A 24,995-nucleotide genomic window follows, 5' to 3' on the forward strand; every position below is an offset into this window, starting at 1 on the left:
AGTGGTGGCTGCAGACAGGATCTTATCATGTATCTCTGTATACAGGGAGCTCCCCCTAGTGGTGGCTGCAGACAGGATCTTATCATGTATCTCTGTATACAGGGAGCTCCCCCTAGTGGTGGCTGCAGACAGGATCTTATCATGTATCTCTGTATACAGGGAGCTCCCCCTAGTGGTGACTGCAGACAGGATCTCATCATGTATCTCTGTATACAGGGAGCTCCCCCTAGTGGTGACTGCAGACAGGATCTCATCATGTATCTCTGTATACAGGGAGCTCCCCCTAGTGGTGGCTGCAGACAGGATGTTATCATGCATCTCTGTATACAGGGAGCTCCCCCTAGTGGTGACTGCAGACAGGATCTTATCATGTATCTCTGTATACAGGGAGCTCCCCCTAGTGGTGGCTGCAGACAGGATCTTATCATGCATCTCTGTATACAGGGAGCTCCCCCTAGTGGTGGCTGCAGACAGGATCTTATCATGTATGTCTGTATACAGGGAGCCCCCCCTAGTGGTGGCTGCAGACAGGATCTTATCATGTATCTCTGTATACAGGGAGCTCCCCCTAGTGGTGACTTCAGACAGGATCTTATCATGTATGTCTGTATACAGGGAGCCCCCCCTAGTGGTGGCTGCAGACAGTATCTTATCATGTATCTCTGTATACAGGGAGCTCCCCCTAGTGGTGACTGCAGACAGGATCTTATCATGTATCTCTGTTTACAGGGAGCTCTCCCTAGTGGTGGCTGCAGACAGGATCTTATCATGTATCTCTGTATACAGGGAGCTCCCCCTAGTGGTGGCTGCAGACAGGCTCTTATCATGTATCTCTGTATACAGGGAGCTCCCCCTAGTGGTGGCTGCAGACAGGATCTTATCATGTATCCCTGTATACAGGGAGCTCCCCCTAGTGGTGGCTGCAGACAGGATCTTATCATAAATCTCTGTATACAGGGACCTCCCCCTAGTGGTGGCTGCAGACAGGATCTTATCATGTATCTCTGTATACAGGGAGCTCCCCCTAGTGGTGGCTGCAGACAGGACCTTATCATGTATCTCTGTATACAGGGAGCTCCCCCTAGTGGTGACTGCAGACAAGATCTTATCATGTATCTCTGTATACAGGGAGCTCCCCCTAGTGGTGGCTGCAGACAGGCTCTTATCATGTATCTCTGTATACAGGGAGCTCCCCCTAGTGGTGGCTGCAGACAGGCTCTTATCATGTATCTCTGTATACAGGGAGCTCCCCCTAGTGGTGACTGCAGACAGGATCTTATCATGTATCTCTGTATACAGGGAGCTCCCCCTAGTGGTGGCTGTAGACAGGCTCTTATCATGTATCTCTGTATACAGGGAGCTCCCCCTAGTGGTGGCTGCAGACAGGATCTTATCATGTATCTCTGTATACAGGGAGCTCCCCCTAGTGGTGACTGCAGACAGGATCTTATCATGTATGTCTGTATACAGGGAGCCCCCCCTAGTGGTGGCTGCAGACAGGATCTTATCATGTATCTCTGTATACAGGGAGCTCCCTCTAGTGGTGGCTGCAGACAGGATCTTATCATGTATCTCTGTATACAGGGAGCTCCCCCTAGTGGTGGCTGCAGACAGGCTCTTATCATGTATCTCTGTATACAGGGAGCTCCCCCTAGTGGTGGCTGCAGACAGGATCTTATCATGTATCCCTGTATGCAGGGAGCTCCCCCTAGTGGTGGCTGCAGACAGGACCTTATCATGTATCTCTGTATACAGGGAGCTCCCCCTAGTGGTGACTGCAGACAAGATCTTATCATGTATCTCTGTATACAGGGAGCGCCCCCTAGTGGTGGCTGCAGACAGGCTCTTATCATGTATCTCTGTATACAGGGAGCTCCCCCTAGTGGTGGCTGCAGACAGGCTCTTATCATGTATCTCTGTATACAGGGAGCTCCCCCTAGTGGTGACTGCAGACAGGATCTTATCATGTATCTCTGTATACAAGGAGCTCCCCCTAGTGGTGGCTGCAGACAGGCTCTTATCATGTATCTCTGTATACAGGGAGCTCCCCCTAGTGGTGGCTGCAGACAGGATCTTATCATGTATCTCTGTATACAGGGAGCTCCCCCTAGTGGTGGCTGCAGACAGGATCTTATCATGTATCTCTGTATACAGGGCGCTCCCCCTAGTGGTGGCTGTAGACAAACAACATTTTTGCAGGGGATTCTGTATCAGAAAAATAGATTTCTCATACCTATGAAGAACAATTGTCAATTTATTTTGCAAAGGATTTTGAACATGAAATTGAAATGTTGTCTACAGGAGCCTCCTCGCTGGTTGATAAAGACGTTTCTTTCTATTTCCCTCATCAATGGACATAAGGAAAGGGGCTGTTGAGTATGGATTAGTACCCCTTGAAATGAAGACTATCTCCATTGCCTCCCGGGTCCTAGTGCAGCTGCACTTGTGATCAGCCGGTGATAGATTAGACAGAGCTGAGCGGGCGGCATTCTCTGGCATCGCCCGTACCCGCGCCGTCTGCTTCCCGGTTGCTGTGACTACAGAACGAGTCTTATTTTTGTATCTTGTGCTGTTTGTCTAATTAGGATGCGATAATCAGGTAGCGGCGGTGACAGAACACCTTGACAACGCTTAACTGCATGAAGAACTGATCTAATTCCCTGTTTTAAAAAAAATCTGGATTTTGGCCACAGCTCTGACATCTCTCCTAGGTCGCCTCTCAGCCAGCATTGCTCCTGATGACAGTCCGCGGATATGGGTTATCAGTTACATTCTCCTTTTTCTGTGTTTTTCCCCAATTCTGATCACCGTAAAATTATCCATGTGGGAAAAACTAATAGAGCATTGATTCAAGAATACAACTCTAGACCAGCAGTGAAAACTGACATTAGTGTATGATGTGTATCCAACAGCAGCAGATCTCAGAGTATACAGCAAAAGTGCGATGTAAGATTCCATGGGAACTATATACAGTCATTAGCAAAGTTCTCCCCCTAGAGGCCGGTCAGGGTTGCCAATTTGTGCATAAAAATAACATGTTGACTAGTAAGAAGCATTCACTAAAGTGAGGGAACCCTTAACTATTTTAGATTTATATATAGTCACCACTAGAGGGAGCTCACTACATACAGATTTATACAGCCACCACTAGGAGGAGCTCACTACATACAGATTTATACAGCCACCACTAGGGGGAGCTCACTACATACAGATTTATACAGCCATCACTAGAGGGAGCTCACTACATACAGATTTATACAGTCACCACTAGGAGGAGCTCACTACATACAGATTTATACAGCCACCACTAGGAGGCGCTCACTACATATAGATTTATACGGCCACCAGTAAAAGGAGCTCACTACATACAGATTTATACAGCCACCACTAGGAGGAGCTCACTACATACATATTTATACAGTCACCACTAGAGGTAGGGTGCTACATACAGATTTATACAGCCACCACTAGAGTGAGATCACTACATACAGATTTATACAGCCACCACTGGGGGAGGTCACTACATACAGATTTATACAGTCACCACTAGTGGGAGCTCACTACATAGATTTATACAGTCACCACTAGAGGGAGCTCACTACATACAGATTTATACAGCCACCACTAGGAGGAGCTCACTACATACAGATTTATACAGCCACCACTAAGAGGAACTCACTACATACAGATTTATACAGCCACCACTAGTGGGAGCTCACTACATAGATTTATACAGTCACCACTAGTGGGAGCTCACTACATAGATTTATACAGTCACCACTAGAGGGAGCTCACTACATACAGATTTATACAGCCACCACTAGGAGGAGCTCACTACATACAGATTTATACAGCCACCACTAGGGGGAGCTCACTACATACAGATTTATACAGCCACCACTAGGAGGAGCTCACTACATACAGATTTATACAGCCACCACTAGTGGGAGCTCACTACATAGATTTATACAGTCACCACTAGAGGGAGCTCACTACATACAGATTTATACAGCCACCACTAGGAGGAGCTCACTACATACAGATTTATACAGTCACCACTAGTGGGAGCTCACTACATAGATTTATACAGTCACCACTAGAGGGAGCTCACTACATACAGATTTATACAGCCACCACTAGGAGGAGCTCACTACATACAGATTTATACAGCCACCACTAAGAGGAACTCACTACATACAGATTTATACAGCCACCACTAGTGGGAGCTCACTACATAGATTTATACAGTCACCACTAGTGGGAGCTCACTACATAGATTTATACAGTCACCACTAGTAGGAGCTCACTACATACAGATTTATACAGCCACCACTAGGAGGAGCTCACTACATACAGATTTATACAGCCACCACTAGGGGGAGCTCACTACATACAGATTTATACAGCCACCACTAGAGGGAGCTCACTACATACAGATTTATACAGCCACCACCAGAGGGAGCTCACTACATACAGATTTATACAGCCATCACTAGAGGGAGCTCACTACATACAGATTTATACAGCCACCACTGGGGGAGGTCACTACATACAGATTTATACAGCCACCACTAGAGGGAGCTCACTACATACAGATTTATACAGCCACCACTAAGAGGAACTCACTACATACAGATTTATACAGTCACCACTAGAGGTAGGGTGCTACATACAGATTTGTATGGTTACCGCAATGGGGAGCTAAGTATATCCAAATTGTCCATTGTATTTCAGATATTGTTCAAACACACCTATGTTGTACTGCATACTTGTAGATTCGGGAGTTGCAGATCCCAAATGGAATTAGCGGAATATTTGTGCAGCAATCTGCTTGGATTCAGTTCCAATTAAAAACACGGAATATTAGGTTCAGTAGGACTTCCAATGACAATATTTTAACTAATAGTTATGACAGCGCCATCTGCTGGGGTGGGAGGATATCACACTGTTCCTCTTGTATTAGAATTAGTGATGATCTGTCGTGCTTTCATAAAAGGCAACAAACAAGTTAAAATCTACAAAATAAAACTTGATAAAAACATGAGAACAGATGTGATTCAGTGTATATTATGTGGGCTGCACGCCGTATTAGAATCTAGTTCTTCATGTGATGAATTTAGGTAGATAAATGACACCCAGCAATTTAAAAGTGACACAAGCGTGAGTCATGCTGACGTATATTGGTCCTGGACCAAAGCTGATTTTCTCGGAGTCCTATTACTGCCCTCTTGTGGCTATACGTTGGGAATTGCAGCATGAAGAGCTGATGTGGTTGTATAAATTCACCAGTTTACTAAATGTATATGCAAATGGGAGGAGGAAAATATTTATGGTAAGATTCAGCTGGAATGATTCTAATGCACATACAAATACATTAAAAATAATAATGGAAATGTCTTCTAAGTAAGAATTACTGTCTTTGTAATGGGAATTACTGAGTATGGGAGATTTCACAGCGATTTACAGAGCTGCAAAGCAAAATCTGGACTGGGCATTCTACTCCCCACTGACGTGAGAAATGTAAAAAAATCTAGCTGCTTGCAGCAACCTCTAGAACTTGAGAGATCACAAAACATGCAGTTTTATACAGCAACCACTAGGAGGAGCTCACTACATACAGATTTATACAGTCACCACTAGGAGGAGCTCACTACATACAGATTTATACAGCCACCACTAGAGGGAGCTCACTACATACAGATTTATACAGCCACCACTAGAGGGAGCTCACTACATACAGATTTATACAGCCACCACTAGGAGGAGCTCACTACATACAGATTTATACAGTCACCACTAGAGGGAGCTCACTACATACAGATTATACAGCCACCACTAGAGGGAGCTCACTACATACAGATTTATACAGTCACCACTAGGGGGAGCTCACTACATACAGATTTATACAGCCACCACTAGAGGGAGCTCACTACATACAGATTATACAGCCACCACTAGAGGGAGCTCACTACATACAGATTTATACAGTCACCACTAGAGGGAGCTCACTACATACAGATTATACAGCCACCACTAGAGGGAGCTCACTACATACAGATTTATACAGTCACCACTAGGGGGAGCTCACTACATACAGATTATACAGTCACCACTAGGAGGAGCTCACTACATACAGATTTACACAGTCACCACTAGAGGGAGCTCACTACATACAGATTTATACAGCCACCACTAGGAGGAGCTCACTACATACAGATTTATACAGTCACCACTAGCGGGAGCTCACTACATACAGATTTATACAGTCACCACTAGGAGAAGCTCACTACATACAGATTATACAGCCACCACTAGAGGGAGCTCACTACATACAGATTTATACAGCCACCACTAGGAGGAGCTCACTACATACAGATTTATACAGTCACCACTAGGAGGAGCTCACTACATACAGATTATACAGCCACCACTAGAGGGAGCTCACTACATACAGATTTATACAGCCACCACTAGAGGGAGCTCACTACATACAGATTTATATACACTGCACAAAAAAATAAAGGAAACACTAATATATCACATCCTAGATATCTCTGAATGAAATATTCCAGTTGTAAATTTTTATTCATTGCATAGTGTAATGTGTTCAGAACAACAAAACCTAACAATTATCAGTGTAAATCACAATATCCCATGGAGGTCTGGATTTGGAATGATATTCAAAATCAAAGTGGAAACTCAAGTTACAGGCTGATCCAACTTCAGTGGAAATGCCTCAAGACAAGGAAATGATGCTGAGTAGTGTGTGTGGCCTCCACGTGTCTCTATGACCTCTCTACAACGCCTGGTCATGCTCCTTAAGAGGCGGCGGATGGTCTCCTGAGGGATCTCCTCCCAGACCTGGACTAAAGCATCCGCCAACTCTTGGACAGTCTGTGGTGCAACATGACGTTGGTGGATGGAGTGAGACATGATGTCCCAGATGTGTTCAATCGGATTCAGGTCTGGGGAACGGGCAGGCCAGTCCATAGCTTCAATGCCTTCATCTTGCAGGAACTGCTGACACTCCAGCCACATGAGGTCTGGCATTGTCCTGCATTAGGAGGAGCCCAGGGCCAACCGCACCAGCATATGGTCTCACAAGGGGTCTGAGGATCTCATCCCGGTACCTAATGGCAGTCAGGCTCCCTCTGGCGAGCACATGGAGGGCTGTGCGGCCCTCCAAAGAAATGCCACCCCACACCATTACTGACCCACTGCCAAACCGGTCATCCTGGAGGATGTTGCAGGCAGCAGATCGCTCTCCACGGTGTCTCTAGACTCTGTCATGTCTGTCACATGTGCTCAGTGTGAACCTGCTTTCATCTGTGAAGAGCACAGGGCGCCAGTGGCGAATTTGACAATCCTAGTATTCTATGGCAAATGCCAAGCGTCCTGCACGGTGTTGGGCTGTGATCACAACCCCCAACTGTGGACGTCGAGCACTCAGACCATCCTCATGGAGTCAGTTTCTATCCGTTTGTGCAGACACATGCACATTTGTGGCCTGCTAGAGGTCATTTTGCAGGGCTCTGGCAGCGCTCCTCCTGTTCCTCCTGCACAAAGGCTGAGGTAGCGGTCCTGCTGCTGGGTTGTTGCCCTCCTACGGCCCCCTCCATGTCTCCTGGTAGCGCCTCCAGCCTCTGGACACTACGCTGACAGACACAGCAAACCTTCTTGCCACAGCTCGCATTGATGTGCCATCCTGGATGAGCTGCACTACCTTAGCCACTTGTGTGGGTTGTAGAGACTTGCTACCACGAGTGTGAAAGCACAACCAACATTCAAAAGTGACTAAAACATCAGCCAGAAAGTATTGGTACTGAGATGTGGTCTGTGGTCCCCACCTGCTTAACCACTCCTTTATTGAGGGTGTCTTGATAATTGCCAATAATTTCCATCTGTTGTCTATTCCATTTGCACAACAGCATGTGAAATTGATTGTTAAACAGTGTTGCTTCCTAAGTGGACAGTTTGATTTCACAGAAGTTTAATTTACTTGGAGTTATATTCTGTTGTTTAAGTGTTCTCTTTATTTTTTTGAGCAGTGTAGTTACCAATAGGGGAGCTCACTACATACAGATTTATGCAACCATCGGAAGGGGGAGATCAAAACATACTGATTTATACAGTCACCACTAGGAGGAGCTCACTACATACTGATTTATACAGTCACTACCAGAGGGAGCTCACTACTTTCAGATTGATACAGTCACCACTAGGAGGAGCTCACTACATACAGATTTATACAACCACCACCATAAACAATCACTTATATACAACCATTTATAAAGCCACCGGAAGGGGGAGATCACAACATACAAATTTATGCAGCCATCACTAGGGGGAGCTCACTACATACAGATTGATAGACCCACCACTAGATGAAGCTCACTGCATAAAGGCTTATACAGTCACTAGATGTTGGCCCGATTCTAACACATTGGGTATTCTAGAATATGTGTGTACGTCACGCGGTGAGTGGGAGTTAAATTCCGCGCCAATATCGCTGATTGGTCACGCCCAGCTGGCCGATCAGCAAAGCTTGGTTCAAATCTGGCGCCAATTCGCGGCTGGACTGCGCCTGTCGCTGATTGGTCACGGCCAGCCGGGCATGACCAATTACCAAAGCGGTGTTTAAATACCGCGCCAATGTCGCTGATTGGTCGCGGCCAGCTGGGCGCGACCAATCAGCAAAGCGTGGTTTAAATCCCGTGTCAATTCGCGGCTGGACTGCGTCTGTCGCTGATTGGTCGCAGGATGTCGGGTTCAGGGCGCTGGATGTCGGGGGTTCGGGCTGCAGGATATAGTACAGCCACGTAGTATATAACACAGCCATGTAGCATATAGCAGCCACGTAGTATATAGCAGCCACGTAGTATATAGCACAGCCACGTAGTATATAGCACAGCCACATAGTATATAGTACAGCCACGTAGTATATAACACAGCCCACGAAGTATATAGCACAGCTTGTAATATATAGCACAGCCACGTAGTATATAGCACAGCCACGTAGTATATAGCAGCCACATATTATATAGCAGCCACATAGTATATAGCACAGTCACGTAGTATATAGCAGCCGCGTAGTACATAGCACAGCCCACGCAGTATATAACAGCCCACGTAGTATATAGCAGCCACGCAGTATACAGCAGTGTGGGCACCATATCTCTGTTGAAGAAAAGAATTAAAATAAAAAATAGTTATATACTCACCCTCCGGCGTCCACCGATGCGCTCGATTGGCGAGGCTGCCGCCAGCGTCCATTCCCAGTGATGCATTGCAAAATTACCCAGATGACTTATTGGTCTCACCGCTCGCACGCATCGGTGGACGGCGGAAGGTGAGTATATGATGATTTTTTATTTTTTAAATTATTTTTAACATTAGATCTTTTTACTATTGATGCTGCATATGTAGCATCAATAGTAAAAACTTGGTTACACAGGGTTAATAGCGGATGTAACAGACTGTGTTGTGCCGCGGTGTAACTCATTCGGTTTAATGGCCTGCTAAAACACTATGTGGGTGGCGGGCGCTGACTGGGGGGGGGGTATGGATCTGGCACTGACTGCAGGGGAGTAGGGAGCGGCGATTTCGTGGCCGGATTGTGTGTGCCCGTTGCTGATTGGTCGCGGCCAGTGGCCGCGACCAATCAGCTACTTGGGATTTCTGTGACAGACAGACAGACAGACAAACAGACGGAAGTGCCCCTTAGATGATTATATATATACTAGATGGTGGCCCGATTCTAACGCATCGGGTATTCTAGAATATGGATGTATGTATGTATATAGCAGCCACATAGTATATAGCACAGGCCACGTAGTATATAAGAGCCATGTAGTATATAGCAGACAAATACTACGTGGCCTGTGCTATATACTATGTGGCTGCTATATACATACATATTGTAGAATACCCGATGCGTTAATACAGGCCACGCAATATATAACAGTGGCCACGCAGTATATAATACAGCCACGTACTATATAACACAGCCCATGCAGTATATAGCAGCCACGTAGTCTATAACACAGCCCACGCAGTATATAACAGTGGCCACGTAGTATATAGCACAGCCCACATAGTCTATAACACAGGCCACGCAGTATATAACAGTGGCCACGTAATATATAGCACAGCCCACGGAGTATATCACACAGCCCACATGGTATATAATACTGCCTATGTAATATATAGCAGCCACGCGGTATCTAACACAGCCCACGCAGTATACAGCAGTGTGGACACCATATCCCTGTTAAAAAAATAATTAAAATAAAAAATAGTTATATACTCACCCCTGGGATCCACCGAAGCTTCGGTGATACTCGCATGGCTGCCGCCATCTTCCGTTCCCAGGATGCATTGCGAAATTACCCAGATGACTTAGCGGTCTCACGAGACCGCTAAGTCTTCTGGGTAATTTTGCAATGCATCGCCGGGAACGGAATCTGGCGGCCAGCGCGAGGGGCTCAGTGGACTACGGAGGCTGAGAACAGCAGCTTTTTTGTTTTTCATCAATAGTAAAAAGTTGGGGACACACAGGGTTAATAGCAGCGTTAATAGAGTGCGTTACCCGCGGCATAACGCGGTCCGTTACCGCCGGCATTAACCCTGTGTGAGCGGTGACCGGAGGGGAGTATGCGGGCGCCGGGCACTGACGTCGCTGATTGGTCGTGGCTGTTTTGCCGCGACCAATCAGCGACTTGGATTTCCATGACAGACAGAGGCCGTGACCAATGAATATCCGTGACAGACAGACAGAAAGACGGAAGTGACCCTTAGACAATTATATAGTAGATAGATTATTATGGGGAGCTCACTACATACAATTTTATACAGCCACCATTAGGGAGAGCGCATGACATACAGATATATACAGCCATAATTAGGCCTGTCCCACACGTCCAGATAATTCCGGTACCGGAAAAATCGGTACCGGAGTTATTCGTGTCCGTGTGTCCATGTGCTCACGTCCGTGTGCCGACTGGGTACCACACGCACCGTGCAGGAGACAGCACTACAGTAAGCGCTGTCCCCTGCTTTGGGTGCTGAATCCAGAATTCATTCCTTCTTCCCAGCAGCGTTTGCTGGAGAGAAGGAATGAAAAATCATTTTTTTTTATTGTTAAAATAAAGTTCCCGGTAATCTCCCCCCTCCCTCCCCCTGTGCGCCCGCCCGCTGGCATTAAAATACTTACCCAGCTCCCTCGGCGCTTCCTCACAGCGTCGCAGCTCTTCCTGTATGAGCAGTCATGTGGTGCCGCACATTACAGTGATGAATATGCGGCTCCACCCCTATGGAAGGTGGAGCCTCATATTCATCACTGTAATGTGCGGCACCACGTGACCGCTCATACAGGAAGAGTGCGACGCTGAGAGGAAGCGCCGAGGGAGCTGGGTAAGTATTTTAATGCCAGCGGGCGGGCGCACAGGGGGAGGGCGGGGGGAGATTACCGGGAACTTTATTTTAACAACATAAAAAATTAAAAAAATGATTTTTCATTCCTTCTCTCCAGCGAATGCTGCTGGAGAGAAGAAATGAATGGGGCTTCAGCACCACAAGCTGGGGGGACAGCGCTTACTGTAGCGCTGTCTCCTGCATGGCACATGGACTGCACTCGGACAGCATCCGTGTGCTGTACGTGTTTACACGGACCCATTGACTTTAATAGATGTTCTTTGTAACCACTTGGGCTGATAGATGAGGATCCCTTTTATTAACCCAATATTCTCCATTATAGTATTTGACAAAGGTGCAGTGTTTTTTGCCCCTTTGTCTCCGAGATACAGAGAAGCCCAGAGTGACAAGACGATTTTTGGGTCCTCACTCCCCAGATGCACATTTTATTAGTTTCCCAGCAGCTGGACGGTAGCGTCGTTTGCTCTCTTGTAGCAGCCATGTTTAGACAAACAAATAATACACAGAACATTTATTATTTAGAAGCAGAAAGTGGGAAAAAGTCTTATTATCTCCCAGTCCTGTAAATCCCCACAACAGCCGGAGGGGAAGACATTGTAGGAGGCACGTTACACTGGGAGCAAACACTGAGAAAAATGGCGGCATACCGACACATTACTGCGATAATCGCAAGAGAATCTAAAGTTCATTACTGAGCAAAGATTTCACAGCAGATATGAGACCCTCATAGGAAATATTCCAAAATTGTAGTCAGATGCAGCAGAGTTGGGTTTGTTTTTAGGAAAAGTGGACGACACCCAATATGGCCACTATTACAACTCCCACAGGAGTCACAATTGAGTCATTTATCCATCAAAAATTTTTAACCCTGAGCCGTCATGAACCTTGCAGGGGCATAAATCCATGTTCTAAGCTGCAGTGTAAAGCATGGAGGAGCGACAGAGCACTTGGATAAAACAAGCAGAGGACATGACTTTATCTCAGCTATACAGGAGTCTTCTATAAAACGGAGCAATGATTCAGTGTAAATCATGGTGGAGAAACAGCCACAGTTTGAGTCTCTGGTGAACAAGGAGGTGCATTTTACACTATCTCAGACTCCATTCACTAGAATTATTATCTAAAGCTAGATATAAGGTTTTTCGCTGTAAGAAAAGGCCTCTGTCTTCTCCCCGACCCCATTGATGGGACATGTAAAGAATACTGGAGATTGATGTCACATGCAGCACACAACCAGGACTGGCCAGAAATTCCTGCAGCTCCTTTAATGTTGCTGTTGGCCTCTTGGCAGCCTTCAGAACCAATTTTCTTCTTGTCCATTCATTAATTTTTGAGGGACGTCCTGTTCTAGGATTATATTATGCCACATGTAAGCTGTTGTGAATTCTGTGGCAGAGCTCCCTCCTGTGGTCACAAGTGGTACTTCGGCTGGTTCTCTCTGTGAGCTTCCGTTGGTGGAGGAAAGTGGTACTGTGGCTTCTGAGTTTCCTTCCTCAGGTGATGTGGTGAAGTCGTTAGGTGCTGCTCTATTTAACTCCACCTAGTGCTTTGATCCTGGCCTCCAGTCAATGTTCTAGTATTGGACCTGTTTCCTCCTGGATCGTTCCTGTGGCCTGCTGCTCTGCATAGCTAAGTTACTCTTTGCTATTTGTTTGCTGTTTTTTTCTGTCCAGCTTGTCAATTTGTTTTTTACTGCTTGCTGGAAGCTCTGGGACGCAGAGGGTGTACCTCCGTGCCGTTAGTTCGGTACGGAGGGTCTTTTTGCCCCCTTTGCGTGGTTTTTGTAGGGTTTTGTGTTGACCGCAAAGTTACCTTTCCTATCCTCGCTCTGTTCAGAAAGTTGGGCCTCACTTTGCTAAATCTATTTCATCTCTACGTTTGTCTTTTCATCTTAACTCACAGTCATTATATGTGGGGGCTGCCTTTTTCTTTGGGGTATTTCTCTGAGGCAAGGTAGGCTTATTTTCTATCTTCAGGCTAGCTAGTTTCTCAGGCCGTGCCGAGTTGCATAGGGAGCGTTAGGCGCAATCCACGGCTGCCTTTAGTGTGGTTGGAGAGGATTAGGGATTGCGGTCAACAGAGTTCCCACGTCTCAGAGCTCGTTCTTGTTTTTTGGGTTATTGTCAGGTCACTGTATGTGCGCTGACCTCTATGTCCATTGTGGTTCTGAATTACCTTTCATAACAGTACTGGAGGCCCAAAGTACTAATGACTCCCAATAGAGGGAAAAAAGAAGTTCTGAGACCATTTTTTTTTCTTTGCACTGTGTTTTGCCTTTTTTTTCCCTAGACATTTGGGTGGTTCAGGACACAGGTGTAGCAATGGACATTAAAGGTCTGTCTTCATGTGTGGATCAGCTCACAGCAAGAGTACAAAGTATTCAAGACTTTGTGGTTCAGAATTCTATGTTAGAACCAAGAATTCCTATTCCTGACTTGTTTTTTGGAGATAGAACTAAATTTCTGAGTTTCAAAAATAATTGTAAACTATTTCTGGCTTTGAAACCTCGCTCCTCTGGTGACCCAATTCAACAAGTTAGGATCGTTATTTCTTTTTTGCGTGGTGACCCTCAGGACTGGGCATTTTCTCTTGCGTCAGGAGATCCTGCATTAAGTAATATTGATGCATTTTTCCTGGCGCTCGGATTGCTGTACGATGAGCCTAATTCTGTGGATCAGGCAGAGAAGAATTTGCTGGCTCTGTGTCAGGGTCAGGATGAAATAGAGGTATATTGTCAGAAATTTAGAAAGTGGTCCGTACTCACTCAGTGGAATGAAGGTGCGCTCGCAGCTATTTTCAGAAAAGGTCTCTCTGAAGCCCTTAAGGATGTCATGGTGGGATTTCCTATGCCTGCTGGTCTGAATGAGTCTATGTCTTTGGCCATTCAGATCGGTCGACGCTTGCGCGAGCGTAAATCTGTGCACCATTTGGCAGTATTACCTGAGCTTAAACCTGAGCCTATGCAGTGCGATAGGACTTTGACCAGAGTTGAACGGCAAGAACACAGATGTCTGAATGGGCTGTGTTTCTACTGTGGTGATTCCACTCATGCTATCTCTGATTGTCCTAAGCGCACTAAGCGGTTCGCTAGGTATGCCACCATTGGTACGGTACAGTCAAAATTTCTTCTGTCTGTTACCTTGATCTGCTCTTTGTCATCGTATTCTGTCATGGCATTTGTGGACTCAGGCGCTGCTCTGAATTTGATGGACTTGGAGTATGCTAGGCGTTGTGGGTTTTTCTTGGAGCCCTTGCAGTGTCCTATTCCATTGAGAGGAATTGATGCTACGCCTTTGGCCAAGAATAAGCCTCAGTACTGGACCCAGCTGACCATGTGCATGGCTCCTGCACATCAGGAGGTTATTCGCTTTCTGGTGTTGCATAATCTGCATGATGTGGTCGTGTTGGGGTTGCCATGGCTACAAGTCCATAATCCAGTATTAGATTGGAAATCCATGTCTGTGTCCAGCTGGGGTTGTCAGGGGGTACATGGTGATGTCCCATTTCTGACTATTTCGTCATCCACACCTTCTGAGGTTCCTGAGTTCTTGTCTGATTACCGGGATTTATTTGATGAGCCCAAGTCCGATACCCTACCTCCGCATAGGGATTGTGATTGTGCTATCGATTTGATTCCTGGTAGTAAATTCCCAAAAGGTCGACTGTTTAATTTATCTGTGCCTGAGCACGCCACTATGCGGAGTTATGTGAAGGAGTCTTTGGAGAAGGGGCATATTCGCCCGTCATCGTCGCCATTAGGAGCAGGGTTCTTTTTTGTAGCCAAGAAGGATGGTTCGCTGAGACCTTGTATTGATTACCGCCTTCTAAATAAGATCACGGTTAAATTTCAGTACCCCTTGCCATTGTTATCTGATTTGTTTGCTCGGATTAAGGGGGCTAGTTGGTTCACCAAGATAGATCTTCGTGGTGCGTATAATCTTGTGCGTATTAAGCGAGGCGATGAGTGGAAAACTGCATTTAATACGCCCGAGGGCCATTTTGAGTATCTAGTAATGCCATTCGGACTTGCCAATGCTCCATCAGTGTTTCAGTCCTTTATGCATGACATCTTCCGAGAGTACCTGGATAAATTCCTGATTGTGTACTTAGATGACATTTTGATCTTCTCGGATGATTGGGAGTCTCATGTGAAGCAGGTCAGAACGGTGTTTCAGGTCCTGCGTGCTAATTCTTTGTTTGTGAAGGGATCAAAGTGTCTCTTTGGTGTTCAGAAGGTTTCATTTTTGGGGTTCATCTTTTCCCCTTCTACTATCGAGATGGACCCTGTTAAGGTCCAAGCCATCCATGATTGGACTCAGCCGACATCTCTGAAAAGTCTGCAGAAGTTCCTGGGCTTTGCTAATTTTTATCGTCGCTTCATCTGCAATTTTTCTAGTATTGCTAAACCATTGACCGATTTGACCAAGAAAGGTGCTGATTTGGTCAATTGGTCTTCTGCTGCGGTGGAAGCTTTTCAAGAGTTGAAGCGTCGTTTTTCTTCTGCCCCTGTGTTGTGTCAACCAGATGTTTCGCTTCCGTTCCAGGTCGAGGTTGATGCTTCTGAGATTGGAGCAGGGGCTGTTTTGTCGCAGAGAAGTTTTGATTGCTCGGTGATGAAACCATGCGCCTTCTTTTCCAGGAAGTTTTCGCCTGCTGAGCGAAATTATGATGTGGGCAATCGAGAGTTGCTGGCCATGAAGTGGGCATTCGAGGAGTGGCGTCATTGGCTTGAAGGAGCTAAGCATCGCGTGGTGGTCTTGACTGATCATAAGAACTTGACTTATCTCGAGTCCGCCAAGCGGTTGAATCCTAGACAAGCTCGTTGGTCGTTGTTTTTTGCCCGTTTTGACTTTGTGATTTCATACCTTCCGGGCTCTAAAAATGTGAAGGCGGATGCTCTGTCTAGGAGTTTTGTGCCCGACTCTCCGGGTGTATCTGAGCCGGCGGGTATCCTCAAAGAGGGAGTAATTGTGTCTGCCATCTCCCCTGATTTGCGGCGGGTGCTCCAAAAATTTCAGGCTAATAAACCTGATCATTGCCCAGCGGAGAAACTGTTTGTCCCTGATAGGTGGACGAATAAAGTTATCTCTGAGGTTCATTGTTCGGTGTTGGCTGGTCATCCTGGATTCTTTGGTACCAGAGAGTTAGTGGCTAGATCCTTTTGGTGGCCATCTCGGTCGCGGGATGTGCGTACTTTTGTGCAGTCCTGTGGGATTTGTGCTCGGGCTAAGCCCTGCTGTTCTCGTGCCAGTGGGTTGCTTTTGCCCTTGCCGGTCCCGAAGAGGCCTTGGACACATATCTCTATGGATTTTATTTCAGATCTTCCCGTCTCTCAAAAGATGTCAGTCATTTGGGTGGTCTGTGATCGCTTCTCTAAGATGGTCCATTTGGTACCCTTGTCTAAATTGCCCTCCTCCTCTGATTTGGTGCCATTGTTTTTCCAGCATGTGGTTCGTTTACATGGCATTCTAGAGAATATCGTTTCTGACAGAGGTTCCCAGTTTGTTTCGAGGTTTTGGCGAGCCTTTTGTGGTAGGATGGGCATTGACTTGTCTTTTTCCTCGGCTTTCCATCCTCAGACTAATGGCCAGACCGAACGAACCAATCAGACCTTGGAAACATATCTGAGATGCTTTGTTTCTGCTGATCAGGATGACTGGGTGTCCTTTTTGCCTTTGGCTGAGTTCGCCCTTAATAATCGGGCCAGCTCGGCTACCTTGGTTTCACCGTTTTTCTGCAACTCTGGGTTCCATCCTCGTTTCTCTTCAGGGCAGGTTGAGTCTTCGGACTGTCCTGGTGTGGATACTGTGGTGGACAGGTTGCAGCAGATTTGGACTCAGGTAGTGGACAATTTGACTTTGTCCCAGGAGAAGGCTCAACGTTTCGCTAATCGCAGACGCTGTGTGGGTCCCCGACTTCGGGTTGGGGACTTGGTTTGGTTATCTTCTCGTCATATTCCTATGAAGGTTTCCTCTCCTAAGTTTAAACCTCGTTTTATTGGTCCGTATAGGATTTCTGAGGTTCTTAATCCTGTGTCTTTTTGTCTGACCCTTCCAGATTCTTTTTCCATACATAACGTATTCCATAGGTCATTGTTGCGGAGATACGTGGCACCTATGGTTCCATCTGTTGACCCTCCTGCCCCGGTTTTGGTGGAGGGGGAGTTGGAGTATATTGTGGAGAAGATTTTGGATTCTCGTGTTTCAAGGCGGAAACTCCAGTATCTGGTTAAGTGGAAGGGTTATGCTCAGGAAGATAATTCCTGGGTCTTTGCCTCTGATGTCCATGCTCCCGATCTTGTTTGTGCCTTTCATATGGCTCATCCTGGTCGTCTTGGGAGCTCTGGTGAGGGTTCGGTGACCCCTCCTCAAGGGGGTGGGTACTGTTGTGAATTCTGTGGCAGAGCTCCCTCCTGTGGTCACAAGTGGTACTTCGGCTGGTTCTCTCTGTGAGCTTCCGTTGGTGGAGGAAAGTGGTACTGCGGCTTCTGAGTTTCCTTCCTCAGGTATGTGGTGAAGTCGTTAGGTGCTGCTCTATTTAACTCCACCTAGTGCTTTGATCCTGGCCTCCAGTCAATGTTCTAGTATTGGACCTGTTTCCTCCTGGATCGTTCCTGTGGCCTTCTGCTCTGCATAGCTAAGTTACTCTTTGCTATTTGTTTGCTGTTTTTTTCTGTCCAGCTTGTCAATTTGTTTTTTACTGCTTGCTGGAAGCTCTGGGACGCAGAGGGTGTACCTCCGTGCCGTTAGTTCGGTACGGAGGGTCTTTTTGCCCCCTTTGCATGGTCTTTGTAGGGTTTTGTGTTGACCGCAAAGTTACCTTTCCTATCCTCGCTCTGTTCAGAAAGTTGGGCCTCACTTTGCTAAATCTATTTCATCTCTATGTTTGTCTTTTCATCTTAACTCACAGTCATTATATGTGGGGGCTGCCTTTTCCTTTGGGGTATTTCTCTGAGGCAAGGTAGGCTTATTTTCTATCTTCAGGCTAGCTAGTTTCTCAGGCCGTGCCGAGTTGCATAGGGAGCGTTAGGCGCAATCCACGGCTGCCTTTAGTGTGGTTGGAGAGGATTAGGGATTGCGGTCAACAGAGTTCCCACGTCTCAGAGCTCGTTCTTGTTTTTTGGGTTATTGCCAGGTCACTGTATGTGCACTGACCTCTATGTCCATTGTGGTACTGAATTACCTTTCATAACAGTAAGCCCGTTCTTGATGACGTGTTCATTGTGTGCATGGTAGATCTATTGTCTGGGAAGTTTTTTTTTGTACCTTCTCCTGAATGATAACTTTCAACATTGAGATCTTTTGCTGTGTTGTCAGCTGTTTACGGTTTAGGAAATGTTTGTACCTTCTCCTGAATGATAACTTTCAACACTGAGATCCTTTGCTGTGTTATCAGCTCTTACAGTCCAGGAAATGTTTGTACCTTCTCCTAAATGATAACTTTCAACACTGAGATCCTTTGCTGTGTTGTCAGCTGTTACAGTCCAGGAAATGTTTGTACCTTCTCCTGAATGATAACTTTCAAAACTGATATCCTTTGCTGTGTTGTCAGCTGTTTACGGTCCAGGAAATGTTTGTACCTTCTCCTGAATGATAACTTTCAACACTGAGATCCTTTGCTGTGTTGTCAGCTGTTTACGCTCCAGGAAATGTTTGTACCTTCTCCTGAATGATAACTTTCAACATTGAGATCTTTTGCTGTGTTGTCAGCTGTTTACGCTCCAGGAAATGTTTGTACCTTCTCCTGAATGATAACTTTCAACACTGAGATCCTTTGCTGTGTTGTCAGCTGTTTACGGACCAGGAAATGTCAGGAAATTCTGCCTGAACAGCGACACTTTCTATAGGGAGAATCAGAATTATTGTGTGCTATCTACTATGTAACATAAGGGTAATATGACTGGCTAATTCTGAACACAACCAAAGCCCCAATATTAAGCGGGCATTTAAACTTATGCAGCTCCATTACTTTGGCTTTGTTATTTTTATTTTCACCCTAAAAATGATTTCAGTTTCTTCTCAATGGATTGCACAGATTATAGACAACAAAAGGTGGAAAAAGTTCTGAAATTCTTCTTCTTGGGAGGATATTTTCACATGACATTTTACCAGGGGCGTGTAGACTTTTTATATCCTCGGTATCTGTAAGCTGCTGACAGAGTGATGTCTTCTCTGTGAAAGCAGTCATCTGGTCTCAGAAAAGAGGGAGAAAGTCTGCAATCGAAAAATCCATGGAGCAGAATAATAGGAGTTTTTGTTCATCTACGATATATAGTAATAAAGTGTCTGATAAAGTACATGATAAGATCTGTCTGCAGCCACCACTAGGGCGAGCTCCCTGTACACAGAGATACATGATAAGATCTGTCTGCAGCCACCACTAGGGGGAGCTCCCTGTATACAAAGATACATCATAAGATCTGTCTGCAGGCCACCACTAGGGGTAGCTCCCTGTATATAGAGATTATAGAGATACATGATAAGATTCTGTCTGCAGCCACCACTAGGGGGAGCTCTGTTATGATGCGGTGGTTTTGGAGCAACATGGAACGAGCTCAGAAGGAAGTGGTAACTGTACTGACCGCAGTCCCTAAGCACAACACAACACTAGAAGTAGCCGTGGAATGCTCCTAACTCTCCCTAGGCATCTCGTCACAGCCTAAGAGCTAACTACCCCTAAAGACAAGCAGGAAAACTATCTTGCCTCAGAGAAAATCCCCAAAGGATAGATTAGCCCCCCACAAATAATGACTGTGAGTGGAGAGGAAAAAGACATACACAGAATGAAACCAGGATGAGCACAGGAGGCCAGTCTAGCTAAATAGATAGGACAGGATGGAATACTGTGCGGTCAGTATAAAACACTACAAAAATCCACGCAGAGTTTACAAAAAATCTCCACACCTGACTAAAGGTGTGGAGGGTAAATCTGCTTCCCAGAGCTTCCAGCCAGACAGAATTAATTCATACTGACAAGCTGGACAAACATAGAAAGCACTGAACGGATAAGTCCACAATCTATGGACAGAAAAGAGCAAGCAAAAACTTAGCTTAGCTGAACTGGTCAGGATAACAGGGAACTCCAAAGAGAAGTGAATCCAACCAGGAACCATTTACAAGTGGCACTGGCTGAAGGAACAGCCAGGCCTAAATAGCCGAGCAGAAGAGACGATAAGTGGAGGCAGCTGATGACAGCTAACTCCAAGGAGCAGCCATACCACTTGAAACCACAAGAGGGAGCCCAAGAGCAGAACTCACAAAAGTACCACTTCCAACCACCGGAGGGAGCCCAAGAGCGGAATTCACAACAGAGCTCCCTGTATACAGAGATACATGATAAGATCCGGTCTGCAGCCACCACTAGGGTGAGCTCCCTGTACAAAGAGATACATGATAAGATTCTGTCTGCAGCCACCACTAGAGGGAGCTCCCTGTATACAGAGATACCTGATAAGATCCTGTCTGCAGCCACCACTAGAGGGAGCTCCCTGTATACAGAGATACATGATAAGATCCTGTCTGCAGCCACCACTAGGGGGAGCTCCCTGTATACAGACATACATGATAAGATCCTGTCTGCAGCCACCACTAGGGGGAGCTCCCTGTATACAGAGATACCTGATAAGATTCTGTCTGCAGTCACCACTAGGGGGAGCTCCTTGTATACAGAGATACCTGATAAGATTCTGTCTGCAGCCACCACTAGGGGGAGCTCCTTGTATACAGAGATATATGATAAGATCCTGTCTGCAGCCACCACTAGGGGGAGCTCCTTGTATACAGAGATACCTGTTAAGATTCTGTCTGCAGCCACCACTAGGGGGAGCTCCCTGTATACAGAGATATATGATAAGATCCTGTCTGCAGCCACCACTAGGGGGAGCTCCTTGTATACAGAGATACCTGATAAGATTCTGTCTGCAGCCACCACTAGGGGGAGCTCCCTGTATACAGAGATACATGATAAGATCCTGTCTGCAGCCACTAGGGGGAGCTCCTTGTATACAGAGATACCTGATAAGATTCTGTCTGCAGCCACCACTAGGGGGAGCTCCCTATATACAGAGATACATGATAAGATCCTGTCTGCAGTCACCACTAGGGGGAGCTCCCTGTATACAGAGATACATGATAAGATCCTGTCTGCAGCCACCACTAGGGGGAGCTCCTTGTATACAGAGATACCTGATAAGATTCTGTCTGCAGCCACCACTAGGGGGAGCTCCCTATATACAGAGATACATGATAAGATCCTGTCTGCAGCCACCACTAGGGGGAGCTCCCTGTATACAGAGATATATGATAAGATCCTGTCTGCAGCCACCACTAGAGGGAGCTCCCTGTATACAGAGATACATGATAAGATTCTGTCTGCAGCCACCACTAGGGGGAGCTCCCTGTATACAGAGATACATGATAAGATCATGTCTGCAGTCACCACTAGGGGGAGCTCCCTGTATACAGAGATACCTGATAAGATTCTGTCTGCAGCCACCACTAGAGGGAGCTCCCTGTATGCAGAGATACATGATAAGATCCTGTCTGCAGCCACCACTAGGGGAGCTCCCTGTATACAGAGATACATGATAAGATCCTGTCTGCAGCCACCACTAGGGGGAGCTCCTTGTATACAGAGATACCTGATAAGATTCTGTCTGCAGCCACCACTAGAGGGAGCTCCCTGTATGCAGAGATACATGATAAGATCCTTTCTGCAGCCACCACTAGGGGAGCTCCCTGTATACAGAGATACATGATAAGATCCTGTCTGCAGCCACCACTAGGGGGAGCTCCTTGTATACAGAGATACCTGTAGTCACCACTAGGGGGAGCTCCCTGTATACAGAGATACATGATAAGATCCTGTCTGCAGTCACCACTAGGGGGAGCTCCCTGTATACAGTGATATATGATAAGATCCTGTCTGCAGCCACCACTAGGGGGAGCTCCCTGTATACAGAGATACATGATAAGATTCTGTCTGCAGCCACCACTAGGGGGAGCTCCCTGTCTACAGAGATACATTATAAGATCCTGTCTGTAGCCACCACTAGGGGGAGCTCCCTGTATACAGAGATACATGATAAGATCCTGTCTGCAGCCACCACTAGGGGGAGCTCCCTGTATACAGAGATACATGATACGATCCTGTCTGCAGCCACCACTAGGGGGAGCTCCCTGTATACAGAGATACATGATAAGATCCTGTCTGCAGCCACCACTAGGGGGAGCTCCCTGTATACAGAGATACATGATAAGATTCTGTCTGCAGCCACCACTAGGGGGAGCTCCCTGTATACAGAGATACATGATAAGATCCTGTCTGCAGCCACCACTAGGGGGTGCTCCCTGTATACAGAGATACATGATAAGATACTGTCTACAGTCACCACTAGGGGGAGCTCCCTGTATACAGAGATACATGATAAGATCCTGTCTGCAGCCACCACTAGGGGGAGCTCCCTGTACACAGAGATACATGATAAGATCCTGTCTGCAGCCACCACTAGGGGGAGCTCCCTGTATACAGAGATACATGATAAGATCCTGTCTGCAGCCACCACTAGGGGGAGCTCCCTGTATACAGAGATATATGATAAGATCCTGTCTGCAGCCACCACTAGGGGGAGCTCCCTGTATACAGAGATACATGATACGATCCTGTCTGCAGCCACCACTAGGGGGAGCTCCCTGTATACAGAGATACATGATAAGATCCTGTCTGCAGCCACCACTAAGGGGAGCTCCCTGTATACAGAGATACATGATAAGATCCTGTCTGCAGCCACCACTAGGGGGAGCTCCCTGTATACAGAGATACATGATAAGATCCTGTCTGCAGCCACCACTAGGGGTAGCTCCCTGTATACAGAGATACATGATAAGATCCTGTCTGCAGCCACCACTAGGGGGAGCTCCCTGTATACAGAGATACATGATACGATCCTGTCTGCAGCCACCACTAGGGGGAGCTCCCTGTATACAGAGATACATGATAAGATCCTGTCTGCAGCCACCACTAGGGGGAGCTCCCTGTATACAGAGATACATGATAAGATTCTGTCTGCAGCCACCACTAGGGGGAGCTCCCTGTATACAGAGATACATGATAAGATCCTGTCTGCAGTCACCACTAGGGGGAGCTCCCTGTATACAGAGATACATGATAAGATCCTGTCTGCAGCCACCACTAGGGGGAGCTCCCTGTATACAGAGATACATGATAAGATCCTGTCTGCAGTCACCACTAGGGGGAGCTCCCTGTATACAGAGATACATGATAAGATCCTGTCTGCAGTCACCACTAGGGGGAGCTCCCTGTATACAGAGATACATGATAAGATACTGTCTGCAGCCACCACTAGGGGGAGCTCCCTGTGTACAGAGATACATGATAAGATCCTGTCTGCAGCCACCACTAGGGGGAGCTCCCTGTATACAGAGATACATGATAAGATCCTGTCTGCAGTCACCACTAGGGGGAGCTCCCTGTATACAGAGATACATGATAAGATCCTGTCTGCAGTCACCACTAGGGGGAGCTCCCTGTATACAGAGATACATGATAAGATACTGTCTGCAGCCACCACTAGGGGGAGCTCCCTGTATACAGAGATATATGATAAGACCTGAAGCTAAGATCTCTGCTTGCTGTCAGTGAATGATAACGTTCAGAGCTAGTCCTGTTGGTCGTCAGAAAAGGTTCTTTTTATTTAAGAGCATTTCCATAAAATCCATTAGTTTAGCGACCAGCGGATGTGATGCAGATCGCAGTCATTGATGTACGCGGGGTCGGGGATGGTGGTATATTATGTTTTCCTTTCACCTCTTATTATGGCTCCTTATATCACCATAGATGCAAGAATACACATCCCTAATGTCAGTGGCCCCATTGCAAAGGCTGCAGCGGGGCCCCCAATTATTGCAAGTCTTTAATAGTAATGGTCTTTCTGTATGGGACTTTTAGGGACCCCCCGGCTCCAGATCCCTGGTGCGATTGCAACCCCTGCTCCTTTTATAGTAACGCCCCTGCCTATTGTTACCCCTGCCTATGGGGCAATGTGGCTCTGGGGTAGGAGGACGGCTGCCGTCTCCCAGATTCCCTCCTGTGATGACGATTGTTTTCTCTTTGTTACAGACATGGACCTGTCAGATCGACAGTCGCAGCTAGGTAAGAGCGTGACCATCTCACATTCACACCGCGGACCCCCGTCCTGGGCTATATTACCCCCTAATCTGTTAGCATCAAAGTAAAATCTTGTAATGGAGCCCCCTATTGTGGTGCCTCATGTCGATCAGGGGGTCTCCTGACATGGAGGGACCTCTGGTCACAATGGATACATTGTAAATAATGGTGTATTGTCACTTTATGTCGCTGATGACTGATGGCGTCTTGTCTTTTGTGTTTCATTTTCCATCGTTCAGAGTCTCTGGAGAACCTGGAGGAGCTGCAGTCAGGTGAGAAGGATGGAGGTCCTGGAAATGGGGCAGGGTGTGTGTCACTGATCGTCACCGAAAGTCTCACGTCACATGTAATCAGAGAGCAAGGAATGTCAGAAACCA

The 24,995-nt window shown here is 46.6% G+C and overlaps 1 protein-coding gene across 2 annotated transcripts in view; it reads left to right on the top strand.

Annotated features, from left to right (window-relative positions):
* The window catches only part of ADCYAP1R1 (ADCYAP receptor type I), a 292,904-nt gene that overhangs the window by 167,071 nt on the left and 100,838 nt on the right, over window positions 1-24,995 (top strand). For both annotated transcript variants that reach the window (XM_069729249.1, XM_069729250.1), the window contains exons 5-6: window positions 24,571-24,603; window positions 24,858-24,890. In XM_069729249.1, the coding sequence (XP_069585350.1) occupies window positions 24,571-24,603; window positions 24,858-24,890 (66 nt within the window). The remainder of the gene's footprint in view (window positions 1-24,570; window positions 24,604-24,857; window positions 24,891-24,995) is intronic.

This window comes from Ranitomeya imitator, chromosome 6, assembly GCF_032444005.1.
Source record: "Ranitomeya imitator isolate aRanImi1 chromosome 6, aRanImi1.pri, whole genome shotgun sequence".
NCBI lineage: Eukaryota > Metazoa > Chordata > Amphibia > Anura > Dendrobatidae > Ranitomeya > Ranitomeya imitator.